The 17,319-nt window shown below is 47.6% G+C and overlaps 1 protein-coding gene across 1 annotated transcript in view; it reads right to left on the reverse strand.

Moving 5' to 3' along the window:
* The window catches only part of CTNNBL1 (catenin beta like 1), a 96,151-nt gene that overhangs the window by 41,326 nt on the left and 37,506 nt on the right, over positions 1-17,319 (reverse strand). The window contains exons 6-11 of the mRNA XM_058175295.1: positions 16,356-16,449; positions 15,587-15,678; positions 15,120-15,192; positions 14,920-14,978; positions 13,860-14,008; positions 4,752-4,933 (exon numbers count right to left, since the gene is read on the reverse strand). Of these exons, the coding sequence (XP_058031278.1) occupies positions 4,752-4,933; positions 13,860-14,008; positions 14,920-14,978; positions 15,120-15,192; positions 15,587-15,678; positions 16,356-16,449 (649 nt within the window). The remainder of the gene's footprint in view (positions 1-4,751; positions 4,934-13,859; positions 14,009-14,919; positions 14,979-15,119; positions 15,193-15,586; positions 15,679-16,355; positions 16,450-17,319) is intronic.

Raw genomic sequence — 17,319 nt, forward strand, 5'->3', positions numbered from 1 at the left:
TATGTTGCTAAGTGAAACATTTGCGAAGTGAGTTTTGTCCCATTTTACGACCTTTCGTGCCATGGTTGTTAAGTGAACCACTCCAGACGTTATGTTACTAACAGGGTTATCAAGCCAATCTGGCTTCCCCCTTGACTTTGCGAGTCAGAAGGCCGCAAAAGGGGATCGAGTGACCCCGGGATACTGCGACCGTCATAAATGTGAGCCAGCTGTCCAGCATCCAAGTGTAAGTCACGCGACAGTGGGGCTGTCGCCATGGTCGTAAGGGTGAACTACGGTCCTAAGTGACTTTTTTCAGTGCCGTTGTAACTGAACGGTTGCTAAATGAATGAAACGAATGACTGTTATAAGTCCAAGACTGCCTGTACATCGCCTTCTGTCCTTTAAACCTCTCCTTTTATTCTTTTTGAGGATTGCTGTCACGTCCAGCCACCCCTTACCCAGCCTTCTCCTTCCTCTCAGCCGGCCGGCTCCTTTTTCCTTCTTAGTTTTGCCCCCTGATGCTCCTTCCTTCTTTCTGGACGAGCGAAGCACCTGCCTATTTTTTAACTCTCTTTCATAATTCAGTCCACATTCGCTCAGATCCCATCTTTTCTTTGAACATGCAAATTATCCTATTATTTGCTTTATCGTGCGCTTTCTCCCTTTCCCATCCTTCTCAATGACCTCTCAATGAGCAAAGATTTCAACATCTTGTTCCTTGTCACTTTGGTACTCTTTCAGCTGGAAATCTGCCAAATACCTGCCCTCGGCAAATAAATCCCCCTCTACCTGCTGCTTTCGCTCTTGCTACCTTTTCCTCTGCATAAGAAAAGAATGAACACCTTTCTTCCAGCCACCAGGTGCGCACACACAGCCTCCTTAAACACATCAAGCAAGTTGTAAAACTACTGCGTAAAGTGACCTAAGGTTCCCATGACAGCCCTTCTACACCTGCAGCCTAGCCAGTCTTTCAAGGTTTCCGGAAAGGGTTTTGGAGCAGCCGGGAAGGGACAGTTGCTGCAAGATTCTCAGTTAATTTGAGTTCCTGATTCTCTTTGTTTTAGTTCCTGGGACAGTTCCTGTTAATCTTAATATATATGCTGTTTTTATATTCCTGATTTTATCGTGCTGTAAGCCGCCCAGAGTTGCTTTGGATAGGGATATATAGGTGGCATACAATCGATCGATCAATTAATCAATCCATCAAATGGGCAGCCCGCCTGCAGGCAGACTACTTCTGAAGCATTGTTTGCTAACAGATCATTGGACCAATTCTGAAGTGCTAGCTACCCCCTTTTAAGCCTTTGGGAGCATAGCACTGGGATGTACAATTTTTATTATTATTATTATTTACATTTATATCCCACCCTTCTCCGAAGACTCAGGGCAGCTTACAGTGTATAAGGCAACAACTGGCCAACATTGATTCTGTCCATGCAGTCAGGCCATTTGGAGAAGATCCCCTGCAGATTTGGGAAGGGCAGGTGCCAAGTAACAAATTCTATCCATCTAAGGAATAATGGATGGAAACTGAACAAGGAGAGATTCAACCTAGAAATAAGAAGGAATTTTCTGACAGTAAGAACAATCAACCAATGGAAGAGAAGTTGTCTTCGGAAGTTGTGGGAGCTTCATCCCTGGAGGCTTTCAAGAAGAGACTGGACTGCCATCTGTCAGAAATGGTGTAGGGGTTGGACTAGATGATCTACAAGATCCCCTCCAATTCTGTTGATCTGTTAATAAATCCTCTGCATGGCTTTTCTTTTTTTTACGGAAAATTCTTACTTCTCCAGAGAGATAGGGATAGTCCCTACTCTACAAGTATTTCTACAACAGTCCAAAGCAGAAGTGGGCATTTGGCTGTGAGGCTAAGCAAACAGTGCTTTTGTACCAGGTTTTTTTTAAATGTTGATTTCTACTATTAGTTTACTTTAGATGCATATTTTGGTTGTATCTTGCTTGGAGTCCACTAGGGCTGGGTCAGACTATAATCATAGTAGAAAGAAATAATTATTTTCATCACTTTTCCCCCTTTAAATACTAACATTTAGAGCAGGGGGCTCCAAGCCTGGCAACTAAGACTTGTGGATGTCAACTCCCAGAATTAAGTGTTGCCTGGGGAATTCTGGGAGTTGAAGTTCTCAAGTCTTAAAGTTGCCAGTTGGACACTCTTGAATATTTCACTTCGCTTCTACCTATATCATATTCATTCCCACAAAAACCTGTATTTTTTTTTTATCATACTTTCAAAAGTGGGTTTTTATCTCTTATTTGTATTTTCCATTGTTTCTCCGAAAACTTCTTGTTTAGTTATTTTTACCTACTTCCAAAATATATTTTTTTTATTTCCACAAGAACTCTTCCGCATTTTGTTTGCATCTTTTGATCTTATTCCTTACTTTGTTTCAACACGGATTTTTCTCTCTGTATTCCTCTGATGTCTCTGTTTTTGGCTGCGCTCGTTCTGTGGAATGAATTCCTCCCTCATCTACATTTTTTCCTCCTTTCATCATTCCACCAAGAATCCTTTTTACACACTTTTTCTCATTAGCGAATTCCACATATTGCTGTGTCATTGGCAGCATAATTCTTTGCACTCTCTATCAAACCGCTTGCGCACTCTCTTTCCTTAAGGCCTGGTTCCTATTAATCCTGACAGGAGATTAATCTTTCTTCTGCCTTCGAGACTCACCACGTCTCTCTTTTGCAACTGGATTTTCTTGGAGGTTTTTTTCCCCTCTCTGAAAACGTTTCGCTTCTCATCCAAGAAGCTTCTTCCGTTCTAGCTTCTTGGATGAGAAGCGAAACGCTTTCAAAGTAAAAAAAAAACACAACCAAGTCTAATTGACTTTTGGAAAAGCACTTCACTGGAAATCGCTTCTGGACTTTGTGCTTGAAGTGGGGGGGAAAAAATGAAAATTTGATTTTGGATTTTACCAATTAGATAGATTTGCTGTTATAGAAATAGCTAGTTTCTATTATTAGAAAAAGTGAAAAAGCCGAGGGTAGATTTTAATGCCTTATTTTACTGCACCAAAGGAGTCGGAAGTCAATGCCTTTATTTTTCCTCCTTGCTTTTCCCCACTATCCACTTCCATTTTTCCTTTCCTAATTTCCCTAATATTTGCTTTTGTACGGCATATTATAAATTAATAAAGCTATAAATACTGACTTTTGAAAAAGCACCTTTGTTCAATTCAGAACTGAGCTGGAAGGGACCTTGGAGGTCTTCTAGTCCAACCCCTTGCTCAAGCAGGAGATCCCATACCATTTCACACAACCATTATTATTATTATTATTATTATTATTCATATTTATATACCGCCCTATCTCCCGAAAGGACTCAGGGCGGTTGACCTGGATGATGGAGAACCATGACCTGGATGATGGAGAATTTCCACAGACATTTACCCTGGAATACTTTTGCATGCTGATGATCAAGGCTAGGTTCATTCCTTGCAAACCTCAGTCATAAATTCGCCACACCGAGCAACTCTTAGCAGAAGGGACCACAACTTCAGAAATAGCAATAGCCCTTAGACTTATATACCACTTCCCAGTGCTTTACAGCCCTCTCTAAGCGGTTTACAGAGTTAGCCTCTTGCTCTCAACAATCTGGGCCCTCATTTGACCCACCTCGGAAGGAAGGAAGGCTGAGTCAACCTTGAGCCTGGTGAGATTCGAACTGCCAAACTGCAGTCAGCTGGCAGTCAGCAGAAGTAGCCTGCAGTACTGCATTTTAACCACTGCATCACCATGGCTCAAGGAAGGAAGGAAGGAAGGAAGGCTGGCTGGCTGGCTGAATCAACCTTTAGCCTGGTGAGATCTGAACTGCCAAATTGTAGGCTGATGGCAGTCAGCAGAAGTAGCCTGCAGTACTGCATTCTAACCACTGCGCCACCACGGCTCAAGGAAGGAAGGAAGGAAGGAAGGAAAGAAGGAAGGACGGACAGAAGGCTGAGTCAACCTTGAGCCTGGTGAGATTCGAACTGCCCAATTGCAGGCAGCTGGCAGGCAGCAGAAGGAGCTTGCAGTACTGCACTCCAATTTCTGTGCCACTTGGGGCTCTTCCGTGAAGTCCAAATGACATTTTCTCCCTCTGTTAATCTTTCAGGTGTATTTCTGAGAAGATGACAGTGCACACCTTGAGTGGAAAGGAAGCCATGACACACTTTCTAGGTGAATCGTTTGTGCCCCGCTTCATTCCCAGGGCAACAAATCACACCCCTTGGCCTGTCCAGGGAGTTGTCCTTATTCTGTCTTTCGTACCAGCCTGGCTCCTCCTCATGACTGAAGCAGGTTGAAAGCAGGCTGACGGGAATCCTGGATGTTCCCCCACCCCACCCACCTCTGGGGGCTCAGCGGAAGGAAAAGGGAGAACGTAACACGAGCCACCAGCAATTTGTGTCTGCGCTGCCTGATGTTCATGTCACACTTCAGTGCCGGGAGCCAAAAATACGGCTTTGGAGGTGACATTTGCAGTGGGCTCATTACTCTTTTCCAAAGAGCTGGCATCAAAGGGACAGCTTCAAACAGGCCGGGTGCAACACGGGCACAGATGCCGGAGCTAATTAGCCACCCAGCGAGCAGGGAGGGAGTTGGAACTACCAGGAGGAGCCCGGATGCCTCCAGGCTTTCTCTGCTTGCTGGGTTTCCCCAGGGGAAGAAAGATGGAGGGAGGGAGGGAGCGTGGCTGGACCAAGGCCGCCTTGGGAGGGCATCTGTCCTGGGAAGAGCGCAAGGAAGGGCGAGCAGGGAGGAAGTCCTACCTTCGTGCTCTTTTTCGGAGGCCCCCACCTTCTTGATCTTCTTCGGGGACTTCATGAAAAGAGGGAAGATGGTGCGGAGGCCCAGAATGTCCACAAACTTGTGGCAGTTGTCGGCCCCCTCCGGCCCGATCATGGCATGGTCCAAGACCTTCAGGGCACTGCTCCGGGAGATCTTCTTCTCTCTGAGGGGAAACGAGAGTTGGGCCCATGAGCCTGGGCTTTGCAGGAGGAGGAGGAGGAGGAAGAGGAGGAGGAGAATGACTCTGAGCTTGGTTGTTTTCTTGCAGACATTGCATGACCCAACTTGGTAACATCATCAAGAGGAGGAGGGGGGAGGGGAGGAGGGGAAGGCGGAGGAAGAGGAAGAGGAGAAGGAGGAGAAGGCCTACTACTGTGGGGTTCTTAGTGCTCTCTGAACTTGGCTGTTTTCTTGTAGACATTTCACAACCGAACTAAGTAACATCATCAGTGCTAGAAGAGAGGAGGGTGGGGAGGAGAAGGAGAAGGAGAAGGAGAAGGAAAGAGACCGTGGAGTCCTGTGCTTAGTGGCTTCCTTACAGATGTTTCATGACCCAACTAGGGGAAATTATCAGTGGTAGACGGGAGGAGGAGGAAGAGGAGTGTGGCTGGCAGAGCCTGAGTTCTAGTCCTGTCTTAGGCCCAAAGTCAGTGGAGTGAACTTCGGCCCGTCATTCCCTCTCAGGCCTAGGAAGGAGGCAATAACAACCTATTTGCCAAGAAAACTGCAGGGACTTATCTCCAAGAATCAAACATGACTGAATAAAAGAAAAAGAAATTATTAGAAGGTATTACTAAATTTCGTGAGACAAAAAAGCCCAGCATTCTGTTTTTTTGTTATCAATAGTCATTATTGATAGATCCATTCGACAGGCAAATTGGAAAGAACGACTGGAGTAAGAAATCAGAGATCCTGATTCCAACTGAACAATGGGAAACGTTTTTAACTTCAGGATCAAAACTTCCAGTAGATTTTAGATTACAGCTTATTTAATAAAAACAGCAAAAGCATTTGGATCTATAGAATCGCATCTCATTTTCTTTGTACGGTATAAATGAGTAAGTCACACTGTCTCAAACATTTCTGTACATAAATATTCTATTCTATTCTATTCTATTCTATTCTATTCTATTCTATTCTATTCTATTCTATTCTATCCTATCCTATCCTATCCTATCCTATCCTAATTGTCTAGTCTATTCTTTATTCACTTGCTATTCTAGTCTTGCCTGTTCTATTCCATTTTTTATTCGCTATGCTATGCTATTTGTCTAGTCTGCTTGATGCCTGGTGAGTAATTCGTTTACTTTTTCTAGCCCGCTAAGAGATATCCCTAAGACAGAGGGACCTGTGTATCGTGTCTTTTTAGAGCCATTTCCTGCTTTTCCCTCAACTGAATTAATGCACTTCCTTGTGGTTGGCTCTTTAGAGAACAAATACTCTTTTCTACAGGGTGTGTGTGTGTGTGTGTGTGTATGTGTGTGTGTGTGAGAGAGAGAGAGACACAGAGCAGTCTACAAATATTATCAAAATAAGTAGGCAAGCAAGCACGCAAACCCATCGCTGGCTAAGAAAGGCGGGTCAGACTTGCTCTCGGTTCAAATCCAACCGTTCACCCAGAGCCTCTCGGTGGACTCGGCCTTTCTCGGCCCTCCGGCTGGGCTGGAGATGGACAGGAAAGGTCAGCAGCCCAAGGCCCCCCGCCCACCCTCTGGGACAAAAAACCCCTTATCGATTCCCCCAGTGACGGCTGTTTTTTTCCTGCCTGAGACAAAAAATGCACTTTGGCCTCCGGTCTGCTCACTTTTATGCACCTTCGCAATGCGGGTCCCGTTTTCCCCTCCTGGCCGGAGGTTCAAGGAATCTCTCAAGGGAGACAAAGAAAATTCTCCCTCCCGGAAGCCTGACAGACAGTTCATTTAGTGGCCATCAGAAGCGGCAACACCGCTGAAAAAAGTGTCTTGGGAGCATTTTTCACCCTTACGACGACCGCTGCGGCATCCCCGGAGTCACGCGATCAAAATTCAAATGCCTGGCAACTGACTCGTATTTATGACGGTCGCAGTCCGCAGGAAGCCAAATTCACTTCGCAATGTTAGTAACTTATAACCATTGTAATGATTCACTTAACGACTGTGGTAAGAAAGGTCGTAAAATGGAGCAAAACGCGCTTGCTAAGCAAGAGAAATGGTGGCCTCAGTTGTGGTCGTAAGTCGGGGACCACCTGTATGGACCCACAACTAAGGCTTTGTGTCTCTGGCTGTGACAGCTGAAGGAGTCTGCAGAAGCGGCAAAGAGATGGTCCACAAGGTCTCCTGTCCATTTTCCGTGCAAGGAAACAGCACATATTTTGACCGGGATGGAACTGTAGGTAATCCTTAATTTACAACCATTCATTTAGTGACCGCTCAAGAGTGGTACGGTGGCCTAGAGGCGGAGCTCTCGCCTCACAATCAGGAGGCTGTGAGTTCGATCCTAGATAGAGGCAGATATTTCTCTCTCTGGGCACACGGAGAATATACATCTGCTGAACAAAACTCCGCACTGGCAACAGGAAGGGCATCCGGCCATTAATAAACTCTGCTAGCTCCATTCAGTTGCCCGGACTCCACCCTGCAAGGGATTATGGGGTCGTTAAACGATAATGATTTAGTGACCGCTCAAAGTCACAACGGCAGGGAAACAAGTGACTAATGACCGTTTTTCACACTTACGGCCTTTGTAGCAGCCCCATGGTCATGTGATCAAAATTCAAACGCTTGGCTACTGGCATGTACTTATGCCGGTTGCTGTGCCCCGGGGTCACGTCATCCCCTTTTGTGAACTTCTGGTGAGCAAAGTTAAGTGAATCTGAAGGCCAGATTCACTTAACAACTGTGTGACTAACTTAGCAACGGCAGTGGCTCACTTAACAACTGTGGCAAGAATGGTTGTAAAACGGGGCAAAACTCACTTAATAAACGTCTAACTTAGCAACATAAACTTTAGGCTCAATTGTGGTCATAAGTCAAAGACTACCTGTATTAATTTTATGTTTTACCTGTTTTTATTTTATTTTTTAAATTTTTTAAATTTTTGTTGGATGGTGGACACGCGTTTATCCCAAGTACATTTAGCAAGTTAGCTTTTCAGAGCTGCAAAGGGCCGTGTGTTGGAACAGAAGAACTGGGATGAACGACAATTTGCTCCTCTCCCAATACACACACACACACACACACACACAGAAAGAGGGGGTTGGACTAGAAGACCTCCAAGGTCCCTTCCAACTCTGTTCTTTTGTTCTTCTGTCTCCAAGCTTGCTTGCTCCACCTTGAAAATCAAAAGAGTTAAAAGGCTAAACCAAGTTGGTGTTTCAGCTTGGGAACTAGGACTGGAAGGGACCTTGAAGGTCTTCTAGTCCACCCCCTGCCCACGGCAGGAGTCTTCATCTTTCCCTGGGTAAACGGCTGTCCAATCTTTTCTTGAAAATCTCCGGTGATGGAGCACCCACCACTCCGGGCAATTGCAATTAAAGTCTCTTTTCCTTTGGAGGAAGCAATTGCATATTGATCAGAGCTCAAGACAGCTGCAGGGAGCTGATGCCTGGAATATTCATGGCAATTTAAGTTTGGGGCTTTTACGGATCGATCGATGTTTGACGGATCTGTCCAAGGTTGGTTTTTTATTTGAAATATTTGTTCTACCGGAGGGCAGGCAGTTCGTCTTAATCACTTAGAGCAGGGATGGGCAACGATGGTCCCTTTAAGACCTGTGGACTTCGACTCCCAGAATTCCTGAGCCAATTCAATTCTGGGAATTGAAGTCCACAAGTGTTTAAATGGACCATGGTTCCCCACCGTGTTGTAACCCGAGCTCTCTGCCTTAGGTGACACTTGCCAAAGGCGGCTGCTTTGGCCCGGGCTGCAAAAAAACGATGGAGTTAGCAGAGATGGCTAAATTGACTGTTTTGATTAAAGACCCCCCAAAAAACAAAAAACCCTTTATTTCTACTTGGAAACCGGATGATTGAGAATCTCGACAGACTTTTAGCTATACAATTTGGGATGAATACCTTTTGAATGGTGAGGGAGTAGGAATGGATTTCCAGAGGAAAAACTGCAGACTACAGGAACAATTTGCAATCTTTTTTTTGTTTTGTTTACATTTATACCCCGCCCTTCTCCGAAGACTCAGGGCGGCTTACAGTGTATAAGGCAATAGTCTCATTCTATTTGTATATTTTTACGAAGTCAACTTATTGCCCCCCCAACAATCTGGGTCCTCATTTTACCTACCTTATAAAGGATGGAAGGCTGAGTCAACCTTGGGCCGGGCTTGAACCTGCAGTAATTGCAGGCTCTGTGTTCTTAATAACAGGCTTTACCAGCCTGAGCTATTCCGGCCCCTGAGATCCTTTGGCCTCAAAGACCCTCTAAAAGGCTGCAAATGACCAGCTGTCCGCAAGAAGTAGAAATCCTTCCCTTCTCCACCATCTGGTCTGAACTGAAGAAGCTTCTTGGAGGAGAAACGAAACGTCTTCAAAGAAGGAAAAAAGCAAGGAAGTCCAGTTACCTCCTGAAAAAGCATCTTTGGGACATTTGGAAACCGCTTCTGGACTTTGTGCTTGAGGTGAGGAAAAAATGAAATTTTGATTTTGGGTTTTACCGATTAGATAGATTTCTTGTTGTAGAAATGGCTAGTTTGTATTATTATGCCAAATAGATTTTCCTTCTTTGAGGGAGATGGGCCGTTCAAAATATGAGAAATAAATGAAATATAATCCAGGGAGTTTTACAGAACAGTCACTAAATGAACCGCTGTCAGTTGTAAACCCTGCCTAGGGTTTCCTGCTTCAGCAGCGGGTTTGGACTGGAGGAGCCCTGAGGTCCCTTCCAACTCAACTTATCCTGTTGTGTCCTTTTTGTGAAAGCTTTCGCAGAGACGGCTCCTCCTTCTCCTGCTGAGGCTGCTGGCGAGGGGCCGTCCGCCCTGCACATAAATCCATTTGTCTTTTGTGCTGTACGGCTGGCCCTTCCGGCAGCGTCTCGGCTGGTGCCTGGCAGCCGGCAAAGGCCTCTGCACAGGTCAAAGAAAGCCCGGCTAATGGCTTCGCAGCAGGAAATCCCCCTCCCCAGGCGTCTCCCCCTCCCTATAGTTGGAAACATGGCCGGAATTTAAAAACTCAGCTGGCACCTTCCCTTCTGCAGGAAAAGGTTTCCCAAGTTATCCTCTGCCGAGAGATGGAGGTTGTCTTCTTCTCTTTACAGAGGAAGAGAGGAGGAAGAGAAGGAGGAGAAATGGAGGAGGAGGAAGAGGGGGAAGGGAAGCAGGAGGAGGAGGAGTGGAAGAAATAGAGGAGACTACTGGTAGCTCAGGGATGAACTGGGGGGTCCTTGGGTCTCTCTGAGCTCGGTGGTTTCCTTGCAGATGTTTCATGACCCAAACTAGGTAACATCATCAGCACTAAAAGGGAGGGGGCCTTCTGGAGGGGGGGAGGAGGAAGGAAGGAGGAAAAGAAAAGGAAGAGGAGAGAAGGAGGAGACTATTTGTAGCTCGGGGTTGAACTGTGGGGCTTCTTGGTGCTCTTTGAACTGAGTTGTTTTCTTGCAGACGCTTCATTGCCCAGCTAGCTAGTGTCATCAGTGTGAGAAGGGAGTGGGTTTCCAGAGAGGAGGAAGAGGAGGAAAACGGCCAACCTCACAACGGGGGAGGGAAGGGGAGATGTTCCAGAGGGCAGGAGCCACTCCAGAGAAAGCCCTCCTCCTCCTCCTCTAGGACTCCGCTGGGCGGGACCCTCTCTGCATGCTTCCTCTGCCCACATGGCTGGGCCGGGCAGGGTGGGATGGGGGGTTGAGGAATTAGATGCACGAGCCGCTCAACAGGTGGCGCAGGGAGGGCAGCCCCCTCTGGCTGCCACGGCTGATGGATGAAAATAACCCTGCCTTGTCAGATATGTGGCTGCCACACAGGAATCGCTCACGGACCCCCGTGGGCACCAGGAAATACGAATCTCAGCGAGGCAAAGAACCACGATAGGAAAATGCGCAGATAGGTGTTTGTGCAAAGACACACAGCGCTTAAGCACAACAAGCAATTTTTTTTTTATCATTGCAACCGTCCTGCAGGCATCAAAGATGAGAAGAGCACTGGGATGATGGACAGGGACAAAATGACAAGAGGATTGATTAAAACCACAATGCCAACCATCATGAGAGGAATTCCTTGACTTACGGCCACAATGGAGCGCAAAGTTTGCAATTGCTAAGTGAGACATTTGTTAAGCGGGTTTTGTCCCCTTTTACGACCTTCCGTGCCACAATTGTTAAGTGAGTCAGGGCAGCTGTTAAGCTGCTCACATGGACGTTCAGTGAATCTGACTTCCCCATTGGCTTTGCGTGGCAGAAGGTGGCCAAAGGGCGCCCGTCATACCTTCTGCAGCTGCTGCTGCTTCTTGGCTTTGATGGCATCATAAGGCATGGGGAGGGGGAGGCGACAGGGAGGGGAGAGGACAGGAACCAGAAGGGCCAATCGGAGCCAACGGTTGAACAATCCAAGGACAGGCAAGGGGACGGGATGCGAACACCCAGCAAAGAGGCTCCCCCTCTTACCAAAACACCCAGTTTCCACCCAAAGGTGCTTTTTTCCAGAGGCGACTGGACTTTTTGGTTTTCCTTTGAAGACATTTCTCTTCTCATCCCAGAAGCTTCTTCGGCTCTGACTGGATGGGGGGGAATGGAAGGATTTATACTAATTGCAGACAGTTGCATATAAATCCTTCCTTTCAGAAAGTCCAGTTGCCTCTGGAAAAAGCACCTTTGAGACAACCATCACCTGGATGACGGAGAATCTCCACAGAAACCTAGTTTGAACCTTACCGAACATTAATAAGATGTCCAAGTGGGGAGGGCTTGGGAGAAGAGAAAGTTACTGGGGTCAATCAATCAATCAATCAGAATAGAGCTGAAAGGGACCTTGGAGGTCCTCTAGTCCAACCCCTGCTCAAGAAGGAAACCTCATACCCTTTCAGACAAATATTTGTCCAGTCTCTTCTTAAAAACCTCCAGAGCACCCACAACTTCTGGAGGCAAGTCGTTCCACTGGTTAATTGTTCTGTTAGAAAATTTCACTCAATTCCAGGTTGCTTCTCTCCTTGATTAGTTTCCATCCATTGGTTCTTGTCCTGTTTTCTGATGCTTTGGAGAATAGGTTGAACCCCCCTTCAAATACTGGAATTCTGCTATTGTGTCCCCCCGCCCAGTCCTTCTTTTCTCTAGACTGGCCAGGCCCAAATCCTGCAACCATTCTTCATATGCTTTAGTTTCCAGGCCTTTAATTATCTTTTTTGTAATGTGGTGATCAAAACTGGATTCAGTGTTCCAGGTGTGGCCTTACTAAGGCTTTATAAAGCAGTATTAATATTAATACTTCATGTGATTTTGTTTCTATGCCTTTGTTTATACCAGGGATCTTCAACTTGGTCCCTTTAAGACTTGTGGACTTCAACTCCCAGAGTTCCTCAGCCAGCTTTGCTGGCTGAGGGACTCTGGGAGTTGAAGTCCACAAGTCTTAAAGGGACCAAGGTTGGAGACCCCTGTTTATACAACCCAGGATTGTATTGGCTTTTTTGGCTGCTGTTGCACACAGCTGGCTCATGTTTAAGTGATAGTCCACTAGGACTCCAAGGTCCATCTCCCAGGATTCCTCAGATCTGGCTTTGTTTGTTTGTTACTTGGCTCTTAGTAACAAAGTCTAGCTACAAATGGAATCGAGGGTCTTTCTTTCCTAGATGCCCAAGCTAGGACAGGCCTGACAGGATCACACAACCTCAGGACACCGCAATTGTCATAAATACATGCCTTGTGGCTACGAAGTGACGTTGAGGAGGGTCTATGAGAACAACTCACCACGAGCCAATTCGCCGCAGGTTGTACAATATCGAAGAAGTAGTAGAACAAATCCTTAAACAAAGGAGGCCAAAGAAGGGACAAAATGAAATGCGAGATGAAAAAAAAAAAGATTAAAATGATTTTAAATGATTAAATGGAATCGTTGAATTGTCGCGCAGTGAGTCGGCTGGGGTGAGTTGTCCCCTTGTGTTGTGTTTGCCAAGATGGAGGAGAAAAACGGGCACATGGCGTAACCCTCAGATGAGGCGGGGTGGGGGGGGGGGCAGAAGAGGAGAAGGGCCGGGGATGGGAGGAAAATCAGAATGCCGGCTCCCTCCTGCCCAGCTCAAGGACTCCGGCTAATTAGCTTTGCTGGGCCAGGGAGCAGCCTGGAGTCCAGAGGAGAAAAAGGACAAAGAGATGGGAGAAGAAGAAAGCACGTTTTCTCCTCTGCCCCCCCCAGCCCCCCTGCAGAACGGCTTTAATTAGCCTAAAGAAAACTCAGCACAACCCCCCCCCCGCCCCAGTTCTCCCAAATAATCCATGTTTTCTGGTTATTTATTTAGCTCCCTGCTGCTACTGCTGCATTAGCCAGCCTTGCTCTGCAGGAAGGGAACTCTCTCCCCTGGCAGACCCCTTTCCCCAGAGCCCCCTCCCCTTCGGGAGAGCTGAGAGCAAGGGCAGGAGAGGGGAGGGCTGAGCAATGGGGGGGGAGGAAAAGGGGGCTTTCGTGCATGCTGTGTCTTGGGTCTGGGGGGCTCTGGCGCCCCATCGACCTCAACATCAGCTCTGTGTCTTCCACAGAAATCCTAAGCTGGGCCCGAAATGTGTGGCACAAAAGCCACACGATTCTACGTTGAGGGGTCCTTGCTGCTCTCCGAGCTTGGTTGTTTCCTTGCAGACGTTTCCCTACCAAACTAGGGAGCATCATCAGTGCTAGAAGGGGTGGGGGGTGATTAGTGGAAAGGAGGAGGAGAAGGAAAGGAGGAAGAACAGAACAGAGACTCAACCTGGGAGGTTTTCTAGCCCAACCTCAAGCAGGAGACCCTCAACCATTCCAGACAGGTGGCTCTCCAATCTCTTCTTGAAAACCTCCAGCGATGGAGCCCCCCCCCCCCCCGTAGGCCAGCCGTTCCTGCGTCCTTCAGGAACACTATGATTGGGGTGGGGGAACCCTCCCGTCTGCCCCCTCCCCGGCCTGGCTCTGCCATCCCCTGCCTTCACCTGAGCATGAGGTTCATCAGCTGCAGCCCTTCGCCCTTCAGGAAACGGTCCCGGTTGGAGCTGAGCATGAGCGAAGAGCAGAGCGAGTCGAAGAGGTTCTCCATCATCTCCTGTTCCTCCGCAGGGCCCGGGTTGTGCCGCTTGAACACCTGGCCCGACAGGACACAGCAGAGGCGTCAGCAGCCGGCCTCCCCAGGGACCCCTCCCCCCCTTTTGGGGCAGCCCCGGAAATATTGAAGGACAGCTATCGTGTCACCCCTGGTCCTTCTTCCTGCAACTGTATGTGGGGAAGGGAAGGATTTTTGCTAAGGAAAATAAGGCATATGTATGTTAAGGAATATACTGGAATATACTGCAGAAAAAAAACATGGCTACCAACCTGCCTGCCTTCCATTGAGGACCTGTATACTCTGTACACAGTCAAGAAGAGGGCCGTGAAAATACTTACAGACCCCTTGCATCCTGGACATAAACAACTCCTACCCTCAAAACGACGCTATAGAGCCCTGCACACCAGAACAACTAGACACAAGAACAGTTTTTCCCCCCCAAAGGCCATCACTCTGCTAAACAAATAATCCCCTCAACACTGTAAGACTGTATTACTATTCTTCTTCTCATCCTTACTAGTACCTATCTCCTCCCACTTATGCTATATCCATGGTGCTTCTATCTTTACAACTTATATTGTTTTTATTGTTTCCTAGTTCGATTTGATAACTTATTAGGATCCTACGACGATCACTAAGTTTTGTATCTTATGATTCTTGACAAATATATATTTTATTTTTTCTTTATGTACACAGAGCGTATGCATCAAAGACAAATTCCTTCTGTGTCCAATCACACTTGGCCAATAAAAAATTCTATTCCTATTCTATTCTATTCTATTCTATTCTATTCTATTCTATTCTATTCTATTCTATTCCAATTCCAATTCCAATTCCAATTCTCTTCTCATGGGGAAATGCCCGGCCCAGAGGCATTTCACCTTGGCTGAGCATTACCATCCTCCTTCCCCCCACCCTAAGGCCAAACCAGAGGGCAGCAAGTGACTCACCGACAATTGCTGAAGGAGGACATCGATCCCATCCAGCTCCCCCAGCATCTCCCGGTTGTCTGCAGGAAGGAGGGAAGGGGGCAAAGGTCAAAGGAGAGGAGGGCACAGAGATTCAGATTTAACAGCTACCTCCCATGTCAATAGGGCTGGGCAGAGAGGTGGGAGGGGGCTTGCGGGGGGCACAGAGGTCCAGGACTCACCATCCGTGTTCTGGAGGAGAATGGCCAGCACCTCACTGCAGTAGAGCTTGTTGGCATCAAAAGGCATCTTGGCCTGCAAGAGTCAGGAAATGCATTTGCCAAGGAACTCCGCTCTTGGTTTGGTCTTTGGGACGGGTGCCCAGCCAACGCCCAGCCTCTTGACACTTTCACGCCTGGTCTTTCGATGTTCAGCGAAATGCCCCAGGTGTCCAATGTCACTTTCCCAACACGACTGCTTTACAACAACACCCCAATTCGGCACCGGACCGACTGGACAGCCAGTTGTCCAGAACGGTATGTAAGGTAAGAAGGTCCAGCCTTAGGAGTTTTAAGACTTGTGGACTTCAACTCCCAGAATTCAACGCTACCTGGGGAATTCTGGGAACTGAGGTCCACAGGTCCTAAAGCCGCTTGTTGCCCACCCTGCCTCAAGAGGAACTTTCAGAGAAAACGAGGCCGACACTCACCTTCAGCCTCTTGAGAAGCCACTGCATGAGGCCCTGCTGGGCGGCATCCGCACACACCTCCGGCCGAAACTCCGCCATGTTCTCAATGATCGCTTTGAGGAGGATTAAGAGGGAGAGAGAGCAGAGAAGACACTTGTCAGTCCTGAATTTCCAGAGATTTCACAGCCCCCAGCGTATCTCAGCAGTCTTCCCCATTCTCCAAGACAATGTTTCTCAACCGTGGCAACTTTTAAGAGCGTGGACTTCAACTCCCAGAATTCCCCAGCCAGCCATGGTTGAGAAACACCGCCCTACGGCATGAACCTCTGGCCTGGGACGATGAGGGCCAGGCTGCTGGAGGTGGGTTCCTCGCTCGTATCAAAAGCTCTTGTCCTCACACCCTTGTCTGGAAGTTGAGTCATGGCAACTGGACTTCCAGACAACTCTTCTGGAAGGCTGAGAACCTTCACTGATGTATCTCCACACCTGTTGTCATGGTTCTCTTCTTCTCTAATTGTCCATAAATATTGTCCATTCATAAACAGCACAAAAGAACACAATGAGAATATATGGATATGATAACCAAAGAGATGGACGGGTGGAGAGCAGAGAGCTGGCGTGGGGAGGGGGGAGTCTACCATCAATCCAGCAGCCTTCTCCAGTAGGGAAGAGCTCCATTGGGACCCCAGGCCAGGTCTTCCGGCTTTTGGAAGGTAGGAAGAAGGATGTGGGCAGAGCTCAGCTTAGAGGGCCAGAGACTTCTTCCCCATCCAATGGCCCCCCAACTTACCCAGAGTATTATGAACGCCGTCTGCCTCTTCCTTCACACTTTCATCCAGACGCTCCAGATTCTGCACCAACAATGCTACCACCTGCCCGTCCACCTGGGCCGAAGAAGAGGAAGAGAGAAAGGGCAGAGTCAGGACAAGCAGGCTGGAGAAGGGCCGGTCAACCTAAGGCCCATACACTGGCAGACGGCAAGCAACCAAACATAGCAGAAACGAAAATGGTGCCGTTGAGGGATGCTTTGATGAGTACAATGGCCTTCCTTTGGGTGAAAGCTTTGATCTCTGCAACCCCCGTTGGGGGACCTGTTCTCCAAAGCATCTGAGGGCAGCACGAGAAGTAACGGGTGGAAGATGACTAAAGAGAAATGTAACCTAGAAAGAAGTAAGGAGAAATTAGTACCACTCTGTCTGTTCTATTGGCATCCTTGTCTCAAAAGACGATGGTATCGTGCTCTGGAAACAGCATCTAGCGTGGCTAAAAAGGCCAATTCGAGAGTGGCAATCCCTTCCACACTGAGGGCAGAGACATTCTGTCCCTTGCCCAGCCCCCAGATTTCGCTGGTTCCGGGACGGCCTCTTTGCCTCAGCCTGCTGAACAAATGTCTCTCCAAATTGGAGGAGGCCATGCTGCTTCATTAGCCTCCAAGCTGAACGATCGGAGGTCAGGGTTTCCCAGTTGTTAATGTCCATTCCCAGGGTCTTTAGGTCCCTCTTGCAGATATCACTCTAGACCACTCTATAAAGCCCTAGTAAGGCCACACCTAGAGTCCTGCATCCAGTTTTGGTCACCACACTATAAAAAAGACGTTGAGACTCTAGAAAGAGTGCAGAGAAGAGCAACCAGGATGATGAGAGGGCTGGAGGCTAAAACATATGAAGAAAAGTTGCAGGAACTGGGCCTGGCTGGTCTAGTGAAGAGAAGGACCAGGGGAGACAGGATAACATATTTCAAGATTTGAGGGGCTG

The sequence above is a fragment of the Ahaetulla prasina genome, chromosome 3, assembly GCF_028640845.1.
Source record: "Ahaetulla prasina isolate Xishuangbanna chromosome 3, ASM2864084v1, whole genome shotgun sequence".
Taxonomy (NCBI): domain Eukaryota; kingdom Metazoa; phylum Chordata; class Lepidosauria; order Squamata; family Colubridae; genus Ahaetulla; species Ahaetulla prasina.